The following is a 14653-nucleotide window of genomic DNA, read 5'->3' as shown; positions in this document are numbered from 1 at the left end:
GCCCTGGAGCTTTCCCACCCTCTCACCTCAATACATACACCAGGGCCACGTTACCACCAAACATTTGCTCATTACCACATACACACATTTGTATGCATAATATATACAACTTACAGATGTCCGCTCTTGTATGTTGATTCACGTAAATCCAGCTGCCATGTGTGTGTGTGGCGTCTACGTTGATGTAAAGCATTAGCAGTGCGGTGGTTTCAGGCTGTTAAGGGATAAGGGGTTGTTTAAATGAGAATTCACAGCGATCGCTATCTTTCTTTAAACTGTGAGCTGTCCATGCTGAACGCGGCTTCCGCAGGTAATTTGCAATTCCTCCGCGCAAACCTGATGTACCGTGAACCTGCACTCTTAATCACCATCTCCCCTTATCAGGTAGCAGTAAATCTGACAAGGCACATGGAACTACTTTCTCATGCAGGTCATAGTTGGATCAACTGGATCAGGTGCTGTTTTTTTTGGGGGGTGGTTATTTGCAGAAGATGGAAGCACCACCAGACTAACAGATGAGCCAATATCCTGTCCTCACACATGCTGGGCCACACTTGTTGCACTATGTGTTTGGGAAACAATGGCCCTGCTGTTGGCCCATCCGCCACTGCTGCTGTATTTGCCTTACACCTGTGCTTGGCAGCCCTCCCCCAACCCAACCCACTCATAACCCCCCCCCCCCCCCCCCGCCCCCACTGCCCTCAACCACACACCCCAATCCACTTTAGTTCTCAGTTTACATCCTGCATTAGCTTTTAGTGCTGCACTACAAAGAACAATGCATATTCAACAGGCTTACCAGGACGGATAACGCACATGTGGCCCCCTCGGGCACGTCTTATGGTTTCATATCAACATGGGAAAATGGGGACGATATCAAAGGTTTCTTCAGTCCCCTGCTCAACTCACCCTCCACCCCCACCTAAACCCCTATCATCCCATCATTACCTCAACTCATAACTGAGGATGAGGTGTGAAGAAGTGAGAGGATGAAGGGAATGTGAGGACGGCTGCGGAGGCGGGTGAGCGGTTGGGGTTTTTAGGGATTCAAAAGCTCTCACGGAGAGCTGTGGCGTTCTTCTGCGGTTTGAGGGGGCCTTTGTGAAACTGGAGCCCCCAGAAGGCACTGGGGGGGGGAGGTTGGGAGGGAAATGAAGAGAGGGTCGCGGGGGTCTGGGGGTCTGGGACAAGGCCAGCCCACCTCTTTTCCCGCAGTGTCAGCGTCACAGGTGTGTGAACGACAATGACCCGCGTCTAATCAATGACACACTGTATTGTAATCATCTATTGTGGGAGGCAAGGCTGGTGCTCAAAGGTAAACACCAGTGGGAATAAACTCTTAGAAAGCAGGTACCCTCTGGCTGTAGAGCGCTGCGTTTATACAGGATGGGGTGGGTGCAAAGCACAGCATCTCCTTATCGTTTCCATAGCCGTTGCTCAACATTTTGCTATAGTAACGACGGGCAACAAACACCGAAAGTAAGTCAGATAAAGCTTGACAGTGGATTCCAGTCTGCACCAGTTGCTAGGTAAAAGGATTTTCTTAATTCCCCCATATTCATACTGGACTCCCCCTCCACTCCCACACACCCTCCTGGGACTGAAAAAGCAGATTAAACTGTGTTTTGTTCATAACTTGACCACTGTCTATCTGCAGGGTTGGTGGGGTGCAACATTTTTGGGATATTTCCCATAAATTATGACGGGCTATCAGTAGGCCAGCTGTACTCTTGAATCCTGGTATTCAGAGTTGCTATTATGCTGATATGAATACATCTCTCTCCGCCTGTCGCAGTGATTCTACGTCTGTATGTGGGGATGCTCAGAACAAAGAGACGTCAAGTAAAGCGGCTCCCGCTTCTTTTTCCCTCCTATTCAACGTGGCAAACAATTCTAAATCAATATCTCCATGCAAATGACTGTGTCGCCCTGCAGGCTGCTTCAAGGTCAGGTAGGCAGCACTGTAAGAAGTGTTACGGTGCCTTCAGGAGCCCCCTGTAAACTCCACTTCTGTAGGATTTAAGGAGAATGGCTGCCAAGTTGGTACTTTAAAGAAGGTTAGATAGGAAGACAATATACTAACGCTTAGGTCTGCATTTAATGATTATTTTCATTGTCAATTTATCTGTCGATTATTTTTGGGATTAAATAATAAATAGTTTATTCTATAAAATGTCACAAGATGGTGAAAAATACATCACATCACAGTTTCCCAAATCCCAAGAAGAGGTCTGATATACAATGAAAGAGAAGCAACAAATCCTCACATTTCAGAAGAGTGTTGTTTAGTCTACTTAAACAATTACAAAAATGATCGGTCAACTAATTCAATATTGGTTTCAACATTAGTGCAAATTGTATTTACGTATGTTCTGTAGGATCCACAAATATTCACATAACTCTTTACTTATTCATGCATCTATTACCATGTTAATGCAGTATTTCAGTATCTCAGGCCTACGTGGATGTACCATAGGCACCAGTTACATATGCACATTTTATATAGTGTGAAGTGCTGCTGATACTGATAATGACGATAACTGTGATATTTATAAAATGAAATATTGATATCATGTTACTAATACAGATATGAAAATATTGCGTAAAATAATGTTATATGTACAGTTATGGTTAACGACTCTCTCTTAACCTCCTTCATATTTTGAGTGTAGTTAATTTGCCAAAAAAATAGACAAAACAAGAAATAAACAAAGTTAAAGATGAATTTGACTGATAGCATTATTATTTTTGTTTTAAAATTTCTATAGATATCGTGATAATATTGTGAACTCGCCTGCCTCTGGAAACTCCCTAGAAACTTGTAAACTAACCGTTGTCGATCCAAAATAAAAATAAAAAAAAATTTCGGTGAACTATTTTCGTTATATAAGAGAAGAAAGTTTCCAAACAAGCCGCCATGTTGGTTTCGGTTTGAAAGCTGGGAGCAGCAGCCCACGAGGCAAAGCGTTCGTCCAATCATGGGCCCGATGCCTTGTGTCTAGTGACAGCCCATCGAGCGTCCGGTGCTGGGAAGCAATAAAAACGCCCCTGTAGACATGTACTAATAGAGTTTGGTTTGTCCGTTCTGGGCTACTGTAGACGCTGCAACATGGCGGACTCCGTGGCGAGGACAAACCCCTGTAGATATGAACTCATTATAAGATAACGAAAACACAACAATTCTTATTTTCAAGTGATTCTACGCTAAAGAAAACATACTTATTAATATTAGATACACGCTGTACCTTTAAGATACAATACGCTCAACTCCCGATTTGAAAAAGCAGACCGGGTGCTGGATTCTTAAAGCTTCAGTAGGCAGTATATTTTTGGCATCATTGGGCAAAAATTCCATAATAACCTTTCAGCATATTGTAATTCAAGTGTTCTGAGAGATAACTAGACTTCTGCACCTCCTTGTGGCTCTGTTTTCAGGCTTTAAAAAATCGCGCGTGACGGGATACTTTGACCAATCACAAGTCAGTTAACTGAGAGAGCGTTCCTATTGGCTGTGCTCTGGTCATGTGACCGGAATTTGGCGTAACTTCACCAGATTCCACAATGGCGGCGGCGGCACAAACTTTCTCATTTTACAGCTAAACTGTGCACTACAAGATGATTCTGAAAACATTTGAGGCGAGAAATAGGCATTAACGTAACATAATATTGATTCATATTTGATCAGCGCTGCCTAGTTTGACCGTTTGATCGGAGTTCGCGAGTGATTTGACAGCCGACTCTCATAGACAGCAGATGGACAGCAGACCTCAGATCAGCTCTTACTGCTTGTTTTCCTCCGGTCTGTGAAATCTTGCAGATGCCGTTAGGTGCACCGGAGGACACCCGTAGGACACAGAGGCATATGATTTTTTACCTGTTTCATGTACTACTGTCACGATATAGCGACCGTTTTATAAAAAAAAAAAAACATGAAAATCTCACTTTTTTATATAATGGGACCTTTAAGGCTTGTAGCTACACGTGGGTTCAAAATGTGCCACAAAATTAAAAAATTTCCAACAGTCCCTGAAAGTTGCAAAAGTTTCTCATGCGCACTATCCCTCTCTCTCTCTCTGCAGCCCCTCCACCTCCACCTCCACCTCCACCTCCAACCCAACCCTGAACACACCACACACACACACACATTCCAGTGGGTGGAGTCTGTGACGTGTTGGCCCGTTTGTGAATGAGCTGCAGAGAGTCTCACTCACCTCGCAGAGTCCAGCCAAGCAGCCAGAGCAGCTCAGGAGCACACACACACAGAGAGAGAGAGAGAGAGACAGAGACAGAGAGAGAGAGAGAGGGGAAGGAAAAGTTGGCCAAATGGATTTCTCTGCTGGAGTCAGACCTTTATTATTTTCATATGTACTCATTAATGGCATACTTATTACTCTACAGACTAAAGAAGGTGAGTGTCTTTTTAAAAAATATATAAATAATGTCCTAAAGGTTTATTGCAGTGAGACGCGTGTGTGTGCCATGCGGAGGAAACTCCTTAAAGGAAAAAAACAGGAAACGCACTTTCTTAATCCCGTGACAGTCTTATATAGTCTGTCAAAGTTGTATTTGATGAAAACCCCTGTAATTATATTTAAATGTCTTAAATGTTGAAATTGCATATTTAGTAATAGTAGTTTATAAAAAGTTTTGCACTGCATGTGCACTGCTGGAAAACTTTTCTAACACCAGCAGGTGAAATCTGGAGAGAAAGTGCAAAGAAAATGTTGGATCACATTGTAATAATGACTTTACTTTTGTGTTATTAGCCCAGTTTTCATTTTACATTATTTTGACATTCAGAAAAAAAAAAAGTATATGGAAGTTTATTTCTAGTAATTGTCAAGTGCAAAGCCTTTTGAATAACCTTTATTTTAAAACTAAAGAAGGTGTATTGTTAAACTTTTGTTAAATTAAATTGATAGTTATGTCAGCTTTGGGGTTATTATGCTGGAAATTTAAAATCACGTTCATTTATTTAATAATCTGTTTTTTTTAAGAAATAGAAATCAGATGACTTGATGAGTCAAAAATTAGTCTTTTCTGCTGAGTTTAAAGGTTTATTCTCATGTCCTGACTGTGTTTCTCGTGTTTCCGCAGAGGTGCTTTTGGATATGAAGGCAACAGGAGGTGAACTGGGCTGGTTGACATGGCCTTTAGATCAGGGAGAAAAGTCCGGGGTGAGTATTTCGCTCCAGCTCCCACGTTTCCACTTGAGGAATTTGCCTTTAGGATAAATCTGCATTGAGGAAAAAGGCCACAGGAAGGGCCCTGGCCGGCCGGACTCGGGGGCCTCCAGTGCAAAAAAAAAAAAGAATTTGACCATTTGACTTGTGTGGTTAGCCGTTCAGTGTGTATACATGTCATGTTGCTATAAAATCTGTCAGTTAGAGCCTAATGGTTGTTGAGTATGGATATGAGAAGGAGTTCCTATCAGAGCATGTCTGGGCTCCGCCAAAGCTGAGGCAGACAGAATAGCTGCTAGCTCTGAATTGGGAATACTTGTGGCTTCTTGTGGTTTCAAGTCTTCAGCTCCAGAATTGTATGTTAGAGAGCAATTAACTTTTAAAGTTTGCAGCATGTGGTACCTCTTTTTAGAGGGGGGAAGGGGGGTTTAAGAGGGAGCCAATCAGTCAGAGCTACCTTTTCCTTAGAGCAGGGTAAAAACGTCTCGAGATGCGTCTACATAATCACTACATTATTGCACCCAAATGCTGCGGTTATCTCTGTGCCAGCGTGGAGGAGGAATGTGTTCCTTCTTCCATGTTGCGGTTTCTAAGTAATTGACCGGTCAGGCTCATGCAAATTCACTGTAAATAACCTCATTTCATGTGCCGATGACTCAAAGGCTTGTGCAGACGTGCTGTTCACAGTGGCTCGCCCAACTTCTGAGAGCGGTTTGAATAATCACTTTGACATTCAAGTTTCACTTTGTGCACTAATAAGCATCAGGTGTTGTATTTTCTTGAGGTTTTTGTTGGAAGCATTTTGCACACTTTCTCATGCAAACTACCGTCACTTGTGATAATTATTATTTCAAGTTTTAAAGCCCCCCTCGTAAAAAAAAAAAAAGTGTTCACCAGCTGTTTAATAGAGGTGTTGGTTCTGCCGTTGAACATTTATACGTGGAGCCACACACTCGGCTAACAAAGCACATTCCTTTAATTAATAGCTCAGTGGCTACATGCAGAGAGCAAACCACATGCTTTGCCCCCGTGAGGGCCAGTTGCTCCTCAAGATATGCTGTCACTTTTTTTCTAAAATATTTGTGGCAGCATTTTTTTAGAAGATGCCAACAGTGGCGACGGCATGTGAAAGACTGAATTGGAAATAATTTGCTGAGAAATGCTTTCTCACACGGCGTCCTTGAGGTTTTCTGTATCGTTATGCTGTGAAGGCTCATAAAGTGGAGCTCTCCATGTTGCAGAAATGTTGTTATGGCTTTGAAGGATAGTTAAAATATTCAGAGGGAGTAATTAGAAACACAGACTTTTTTTTTGGTTCCCAGGTTCAGATTACAGCGGTTGAATGTGACGGGGCTCCCAGGGGTCAGTGTTCGTACCTCTAACTTTGCTGGTTTGTGTGGTTTTGTTTCAGTGGGAGATCAACCAGAGGACCCTGAACGGCTCTCAGTTCTACACCTACTCCGTCTGCAATGTTGGCGAACGTGAGCAGGACAACTGGCTGCGCACCACCTTCATCCAGCGGCGTCCAGCGGCCTCGCGGGTTTTCGTCGAACTCCAGTTCATCGTACGCGATTGCAACTCTTTTGACGCCACCTCGCTGACCTGCAAGGAAACCTTCAACCTCTTCACATCGGAGGCGGACGCGGACGTGGGCACTACCTTCCGCAAGGGCCAGTTTAAGAAAGTGGCCACCATAGCGCCCGACGAGATCACCGGCAAGAACGAGATGCGCATCAACACTGAGACGAGAGTGGTGGAGAACTTGTCTCGGAACGGCTTCTACTTGGCTTTTCAAGACATCGGAGCGTGCGTGGCTCTCCTCTCCGCCAGGGTCTACTACAAAACCTGCCTGGCCACGGTGAAGAGCCTGGCGTCATTCCCTGAGACCGTAGCAGGAGGGGAGAACCAGGCGCTGAGGGAAGTGAGCGGTGTGTGCGTGGACAACGCCATCAGCGAGGAGCTGCCTCGCATCTACTGCACCGTGGACGGGGAGTGGGTGGTACCAGTCGGACAGTGCCAATGCAAACCGGGCTATGAAGAAGTCAAAGATGCGTGTCAAGGTAAGGCGTGCTGGTGAATCTTTGGTATTTGTAAAGGTCTTTCCGCCCCCAGGAACTTCACCCAGTTTGGGTGAAACCCAGGATGCAGTTCCCATGAGAGTGTGTTCTTAAAGCGGCCATTTGGCGTTAGTAATCTTGAATTTAATTACCATAGCTTGTGAAAGGAGCCCTTATGGTATGCTGCGGATATTTATCATAGGTGTTATTATCATTGTTCAATGGAATTCTCCCCTTGGCGAACGCAGCTGCTCTGCAATGGAAGGAATGCTTAGAGCTACTTGTACATGTCCCGGCATCATCCCTGACCTTGAGCCGATACCTGTTAACTTAGAAAATGTGCTCCTGAGTTTCAGCTATGATTCCTCCATCATTTGCCTTTGCTATAAAATGAATCACCCTTTGTCTTTAAGGCTCAATTTGGGCGGTAATAATAGGTTTCAATCTGAAGGAGCTAGAAGCTCATAATCAGTTCTGACAGAAATTTCTCATAAACTCATTATGTAGCACAAAACATTTTGTGCAAATCTTCTTTATAGTGTTCTTCTTTTTTTTGTTGGTCTTTGAAACCAGACATTTAAAAGTTGCTTAATGAGTGGCCATGTACACACCTGGCTTTAGAGTGCGTCTCCACATCGGATCTCACTTCCCCGCTCTATGTGCAGATAAATAAGTACATCATTTCTGTTTGCAAAGACCAAATGCATTGTTGTTTTTAACCGGCAATAATGGCTTCTATCCGACTACAGTATAGTGGTAGAAAACAAACACATGTATAACTTAAATTTCTAGAGTTTGGTGTTTGGTGTCTGCCGTTTCAGTCGCAACCACTGCAGCTTCCTTCGGTCCTTCAATGTGGCTGTTTATAAGTGGACGTAGTCACCATGACGTCAGCCATTGGTTTGCGGACTGCCGTTTTGAAGCCTCGAGTTTGGAATTTTGCCGTCGCCATCCTGTTTTTTTGCAACCAGAAGTGACACGAGAGGGTGGAACTAAATACAACCGAACGCTGAATAAGATATTTTTAGGCGACCAAAAAGGTTATAACACACTGTGAAAGGGTTAAAGTTGTAAGATGAAAACACGGACAACTCCCAGACCGGACAACGCCGTGGCAGCGACCTGTCAATCACGAGGTAGCCACGCCCTAAAGCATACTCTGCTTTATGGTCTATTTGACTCTAAATAGGACCATAATTTACTTAATGAACATCATGCCGTATTGAAGACGACTTGAAACTAGTGATTGAGACCATAAACTCATGTTTACAATGTTTACTGAGGTAATAAATCAAGTGAGAAGTAGGCTCATTTTCTCATAGACTTCTCTACAATCAGACTTCTTTTTGCAACCAGAGGAGTCGCCCCCTGCTGGCTGTTAGAAAGAATGCAAGTTTAAGACACTTCAGTCATTGGCTTCACTTTTCAGACCCCGGAGTTACCCTCTGCCCAGGACACATTCGCGTACACACTGCTATAAAAATGTGGACCATATGTGGTCTAGTCCTAGTCCGAATGTGGTCTGAGCAATCGGATCTCAATGCGTCCTCAATTCACCTGTACTCAGAGCTGTCAACATGTGATCGGATCAGCCAAGACGCATGTTAATGTCAGGTGTTGAAGTCATGCTCAAACACTTCACCTTTCACAACACTTCTCAAAACTTGCAGCCTGTTGCATCAGGTGATTTCCTGCTCTCTCATTATCATCTGCTCTCTTATCTCGTATGTGGGTGTGCTCCGCAATCCAACCATAACTCAGCCCTTTGACTTTGGCGTTGTTGTGCTTTAAGTCTTTCTTTTATTGTTGTGGGTTAGGGCTGTCAGGGTGACGGAAAGTGATCAAAGAAGCCGGGAGGCTACTGTACTGTGATGGATTAACATCTTCAAGGCAGCTGGTGGTGGTGGTGGTCGTGGTGGGTGAGGGAGAAAGGCGGAGGAGCCTCACTGACTTTGTTCATCGCAAGCATCACTGAGAAAAGAGGCCCTCCTCTCCTCTCCGCATCCGTCTCTACCCCCCCTCTGTTTTCATGAAGTTACTGAGCCTCAGCTTTGGGGTGTATTGTGTGTAACTCAGTGTATGTGAACATACAACACAGGCTGGCATGCAAGGGCCTGTTGGGATCTGTTCCATGACAGCCCGAAGTACTCCTCCTCCTCCTCCTCCTCCTCCTCCACTTTTCCTGGAGTTCTGCACATACATGACCTGAAACACGCACAGGTATAAATACCCTTAATCACACTTTGGAGCTGTAAATCCACATGCAGCCTGTTTTTAGAATAGATTTGCTTTCCCACTTAGTTTTCCCTCCCATTGGCAACGGAGCGATAAAAGTGATGAAGTTTTCTGTCAGTGCATCACTTTTAGCTGCGGGAAAGTGCCAGGTATGATGGTTAGGGAGGAGGCGGAGGAGGTGGAGGCGGAGAGGCAGGAAGGAGTGAAAGAAAAGTCATACAAAAGCGACAGAGAGAGGGTTGTGTTTAACGGAGGGGTGTGATTTTTAAAACAGAGGGAGAGAGGTGAGGAATGGAATGCAAAGGTAGGAGAACAATGAGGCGCTGTGTTTTCCCCCACGAGGCCGGAGGAGCCCACCTCCACCTCCACCTCCACTCCCCCTTGGTTGGTACATTCCTGATCAGTTTGCTGAGGAGGAGCCTCCCAACATTACTCCAGACCTGTGGAATTCCCAGGGGGGTGGGGGGAAGAGCAGCTCCGGGTCAAGCCCTCACATAAAAATGACAAAACAAAAGAAAACCCCCCAAAGACTACCGAGATGAAGTCAAATGAGAGGTCAGAGACGCATGAGGGCAGTTGTAGATGAGGGTGGAAATGAATCACAGCGTTGCAGCGTGGGGCCAAGATGAATGGCTCGAAAGGGCTTTAAGTGGAATCTCACACAGACACACAGTTCATCATTCTCCCAGCTTCTTCGTTCCTGTACCGCGAGCTGTTCGCAGAGAAACCACAAAACTTCAATTGTGGTGCTTTTTTCTTACTTTGGGTTGAGAGTTTCCATGTTCAGTGATGTGTTCACTCAGTTTTATGACTCCTCGGCCCCCATGGGATCTATTAAAGTAGCAATCTGTGACTCTATCTGGTTTTTGTCTCCGTCTCCTCATCAGCGCTCACCGCTGTGGTGTTTCTTGGCGTAGACATCACTCGTCCATCAAACAGATCCTTTTTTTCTCCTTCTTAAACTACTAGTTGAGGTTCCTGCAGGTGGTGTGTGGCGCTCTGCTCTTGGTGGCCAGTCATTTCTCATCATAATTAACGTCACAGTCCGTCTTTTGTACAAACAAAGATAAAAACGCATCACTTCCGGTGCTGCAGTCAGAAACCTACCACATTGTTAAGAGCAGTAAATGTAAACGCTTTCATGAACTGCTTCTAAATCATATCAGTCAGCAGTAGCGAAGCACAAAACAAGCTTTTGTTTTATGAAAATATTACAGACTTCAGGCTATCAAAGAGATTTATTTTGGCTCAGAACATCAGTAACTCGTAAATAGAGTAAGCACAGTGATTTATTGCCACGATCCACACGGGGCTGATGAAGACGCCCTTTGTGTTTTCTCTCCGATTACTTTTTACTCTTCCTGCGTATTTTATTTTCTTCTTCCACCCTCTCTTACTGCTGTACCAGCCTACGCAGCACTAAAACTCCTTTAAAGTGCTTCTAAAAGACTTGGACGTATAAGCACATCTGGCTGTAGATGTTTTGAATGCTGATGACTTATGATTCTGTAATTTGCGCTTTGTCTTCGTTTTAAATTGTTATGTTTGTTTTATGTCTGCAGCCATGAAACTGCTGCGGCCGACATGTAACCTGGCCAGGACATTCTTGAAAAAGAGATTTTTAATCTCAGTGAGTTTTTTTAAACTTCACTTCACTCCTGGTTAAATAAAGGTTAAATAGAAAAATAATATTTTTTAAAATTCTAATAAAATGCAACAATGATAAAAATGTTTCTCTGGTGAGAAAAGTATTCAGATAAAATACTCATTACTAGTAAAGGTCTTGCATTCAAATTTTTACTTTAGTGAAACAGAAGTAAAAGTACTCCTATCAGAGATTATAATTGTATATGTATTATATTAATGTAATGTTAATTATGACTGATGAATTAACATATAAGAAGCATTTTAATGTTGTAGCTGGTTGATCATTTTGTATATTGGCAATTTAATCTAAACCAATGCATCATACTGTAGTTATGAAAGTTGTATGTTTTTTGAATGAAAAACCGTAATCTGAACTATATTAGTAGATTAGTAGAACAAATTTCTCTGATTCCAGCTTCTTAAATGTGAATATTTTCTGGTTTCTTTACTCCTCTATGACAGTAAATTGCTTTGGGAAAACACTGGTTGACATTTTCTGACATTTTATAGACCAAACAACTAATTGATTAATTGAGAAAATAATCAACACATTAATCAACAATGAAAAATAATTGCTAGTTGCAGCTCTAGTAGCTGCACAAAATAGAAAGTGCAAGTACCTCAAAACTGTACTCAAACACAGCACTTATATATATATTCAGTAAATAACAATAAATAAAAAATAACATGGTGGAAGCAGCTTTCAGTGTGTGTATAATTTATTTCATGTGACTCCTGCTTTAGATCAGGATTTCGTGCATTAGTGAGAAAATAAACTTTTTTCTAATTCTGGAAAAGAAATCTTAACTTTTTTGTAATGAAGCGGTCGGCTTGTAAATGTGCAGCAGCGCTGTGGGTTTCCACTTGTGACTCACTGTTGACACTGACACAGTTTTCCTCCATTGCCTACAGTGTCACCCCCTTCCTTACCCATAATCCTCCCTGGCACAATAGAGCTGCATACCGTGTGTCAACCCACAAAGGAGGTGCGGGCTGTCCCTGGGATTGTGTTTAACCGTCCAGGTCCACACCTCACCAGCCGCTCCGAAGCCTCAACAAATAAGACTTAATCCTGCGTCACGCTTTCCATTTGACACAATGCTGTGATATATTTGGACTGCTGAGGACGGGTGTCTTGGTGAAAAACGGCGTCTTTGTGGAACAACTGTCCACCGAGTTCCAGTAAAGTTATTACTCCTCTCGCCAAGGAAGTTCCAGTAAACCATTTTCTCTCTCCCCCCTCCTTTCCTCTCTGTCCGTGTCTCCAAACTCATCCTCAGCTGGTGTAACAAACAGTTGGTGACTAAGTTGTGTGACTGCACGTTGCGGTGAGTGATTTGTATGGGTAGTAATTGACTTGGGTGTGTTTGTGCTTTTTAAGTGAAGTAACTACTGGTTCTGCATGCTTTTTGTGCAATCTCTTCTGCAGTCGTCTACCTCTTCTCCCCACATCCTGCCTGTCCCTGAAGAGCTTTTCTATTTCGGCCTCAATTTTCCACCTCTCGTCTTCTATTTATTTGATCGTTTCTTATCTCAACACACAATTTTACAGCTCTTAGTGCGCTTTACTCAGACGTACACTGTTGCACAAGCTCTGTAAAGTATAACAAACTGACAGACGTTTTTTCCTTCTTGTGTTCTTGTTGTCCGTGAAATCGCTGTTGTTTTTGGCTGGCGTGCAGGTCATGAATACGACACCGATAGAGGTTAAACATCCCGTTTCACACGGCCCTGATGGGACTATTTAGACTGTCCTCTTCTTCCTCACTGGTAAATAAATTTCTCCACGGCTGACTCGTAAAGATAAATAGAGGCTAAATTGGAACAATTGGAGAGTTTTTTAGTGGAGAGAAAACAACAACTGGCCTTGTTCACATAGCGGTTGAGGCATAAACATTTTCAGTGGAGGTGAAATGTGCTGTCAGCTTTTGTTTTTGTTGAACTTTATGATGGAGTTTAGGATTTGGAACGCTGATCGTTCACTTGGTAGAGATTAAGTTGTTCTTGGCCGATAGTCTTTTTTTAAATCTGCTCGTACCTGGAGCCAACCGGTTCATCATAATCACCCCAAACCTTTTAAGACTAGGGTCTTGTGCAATTTCAGCTTATCTGATGGAGAGTATACAAAGAGACGTGAGCACAGCACCACACCTCAGGATCTCGGGGATTTCATTTAGCTGGCTTACGATGGATTTCACATCAATCATCTCATGCTGCAGGATAATACCTACATTGAAATGTTCTGCTCTACCGAGCTCCCTTGGCTCTTTATCCCTGCAGCCAGTCTCAAAAATATGAAAAAGTCGTAAGTCACAGACTTATCGGACACAGCGCTGCTCATTTAGATGCATAGGCTGGATCTAAACTATATTTTCTTCCTCGGCTCTGGAAAGCCACCGTGATTACTTTGAATGTGTGGATCCCTCAGATCTCGTGCCAAGGTAACGTCTGCCCAGCGGGCTGAACTTGAGGGAGTTGGTTAGATAATGGGGGGACTCTGAAGGCTCTTTCAAGTGGTGTCATGCACCGTCTTGTTGGGCTACGTTCTGAGCGTACAGAATACAGGCAATTACCGCGAACAAGATGACAGGAAATGTAGCAAAGAGGAGATCTGGTGGCCCCGAAGACTCTTCAATGTGGATTAGAGCTAATCGTACTGTTGTGGTTTAAGTGTGATCAGTGATGGTTGAGCCTTTGAGATGTCAGACTGCATTAATCACACTCCGTATCAAGTATTATATCAGATGTTACCTGACTGCACCGTTTAGTGAAGACTGACACGTCCACGTGAACTACAGATGGTTTTCTTGCTAGCATATAGCACTGGTTCCCAACCTCGGGATCCCAACCCCTACTAGGGGTCGCCAAAACTTCGCGAGGCCTTCTTGATTTTAAGGGGCGTGAGACAACTTTTAAAAAAAATATAGAGAGAGCGTTGGCCTATACCTCAGCATTTCATTCATTTCTGTGAAAACTAAATAAAATTGTTCTTTAAGTTTGGATTATTATTTAAGATATAAAATTAAGAAGAATCTCTCAGGATAAGGGCACGGTGAAGACCTGATCACCTTCCCTCTCCGCTAAACAGCCTCCTCCTGCATTAGAAAAGTATGTAGTTAAAACAACCTAAGAGCTAACAGAACAATTGCCAAGCGTAAGGGAGAAGAAAACACTGAATTTGTCTAAAAATAAGCCTATTAAGTGTGTCTGATTGTTAAAATGAACAAGAAATACACAATACAGACAGATAATTGTAATAAAAGCTCCTAAAAATAACAGAAAAACTCATTTCTGATGCAGGAAATAATTAGCCACTGGCATATAGCAAGACTGGCAGATATTAATACGATGACGGACACTTTGAGGCCAGACATTTTTGGTCTTATAGCACAACATTAGTTTAAAGCTTTATTACTCGATTTATTTATTTATCTTTGGCTACTCGACAACACAACATCCAACATATTAAGTTGACATGGCGAACTTGTTAGCAAACAGTAATGTTAGCTCATTTACACACGGACGCAAGGC

The 14653-nt window shown here is 43.2% G+C and overlaps 1 protein-coding gene across 2 annotated transcripts in view; it reads left to right on the top strand.

The window, feature by feature from the left end:
* The first annotated feature begins 4218 nt into the window (after window positions 1-4218).
* Window positions 4219-14653, top strand: part of epha2b (eph receptor A2 b) — a 29039-nt gene continuing 18604 nt past the window's right edge. Inside the window, exons 1-3 of one of the 2 annotated variants that reach the window (XM_074644630.1) lie at window positions 4219-4408; window positions 5098-5177; window positions 6595-7243. In XM_074644630.1, coding sequence (XP_074500731.1) covers window positions 4324-4408; window positions 5098-5177; window positions 6595-7243 — 814 coding nt within the window. In that variant the 5' untranslated portion in view covers window positions 4219-4323. The remainder of the gene's footprint in view (window positions 4409-5097; window positions 5178-6594; window positions 7244-14653) is intronic. The other variant, XM_074644629.1, reaches the window with a different exon arrangement.

This window comes from Sebastes fasciatus, chromosome 8 (genome assembly GCF_043250625.1).
Source record: "Sebastes fasciatus isolate fSebFas1 chromosome 8, fSebFas1.pri, whole genome shotgun sequence".
Lineage (NCBI taxonomy): Eukaryota > Metazoa > Chordata > Actinopteri > Perciformes > Sebastidae > Sebastes > Sebastes fasciatus.
This window is presented reverse-complemented; position numbering and strand designations above follow the sequence as displayed.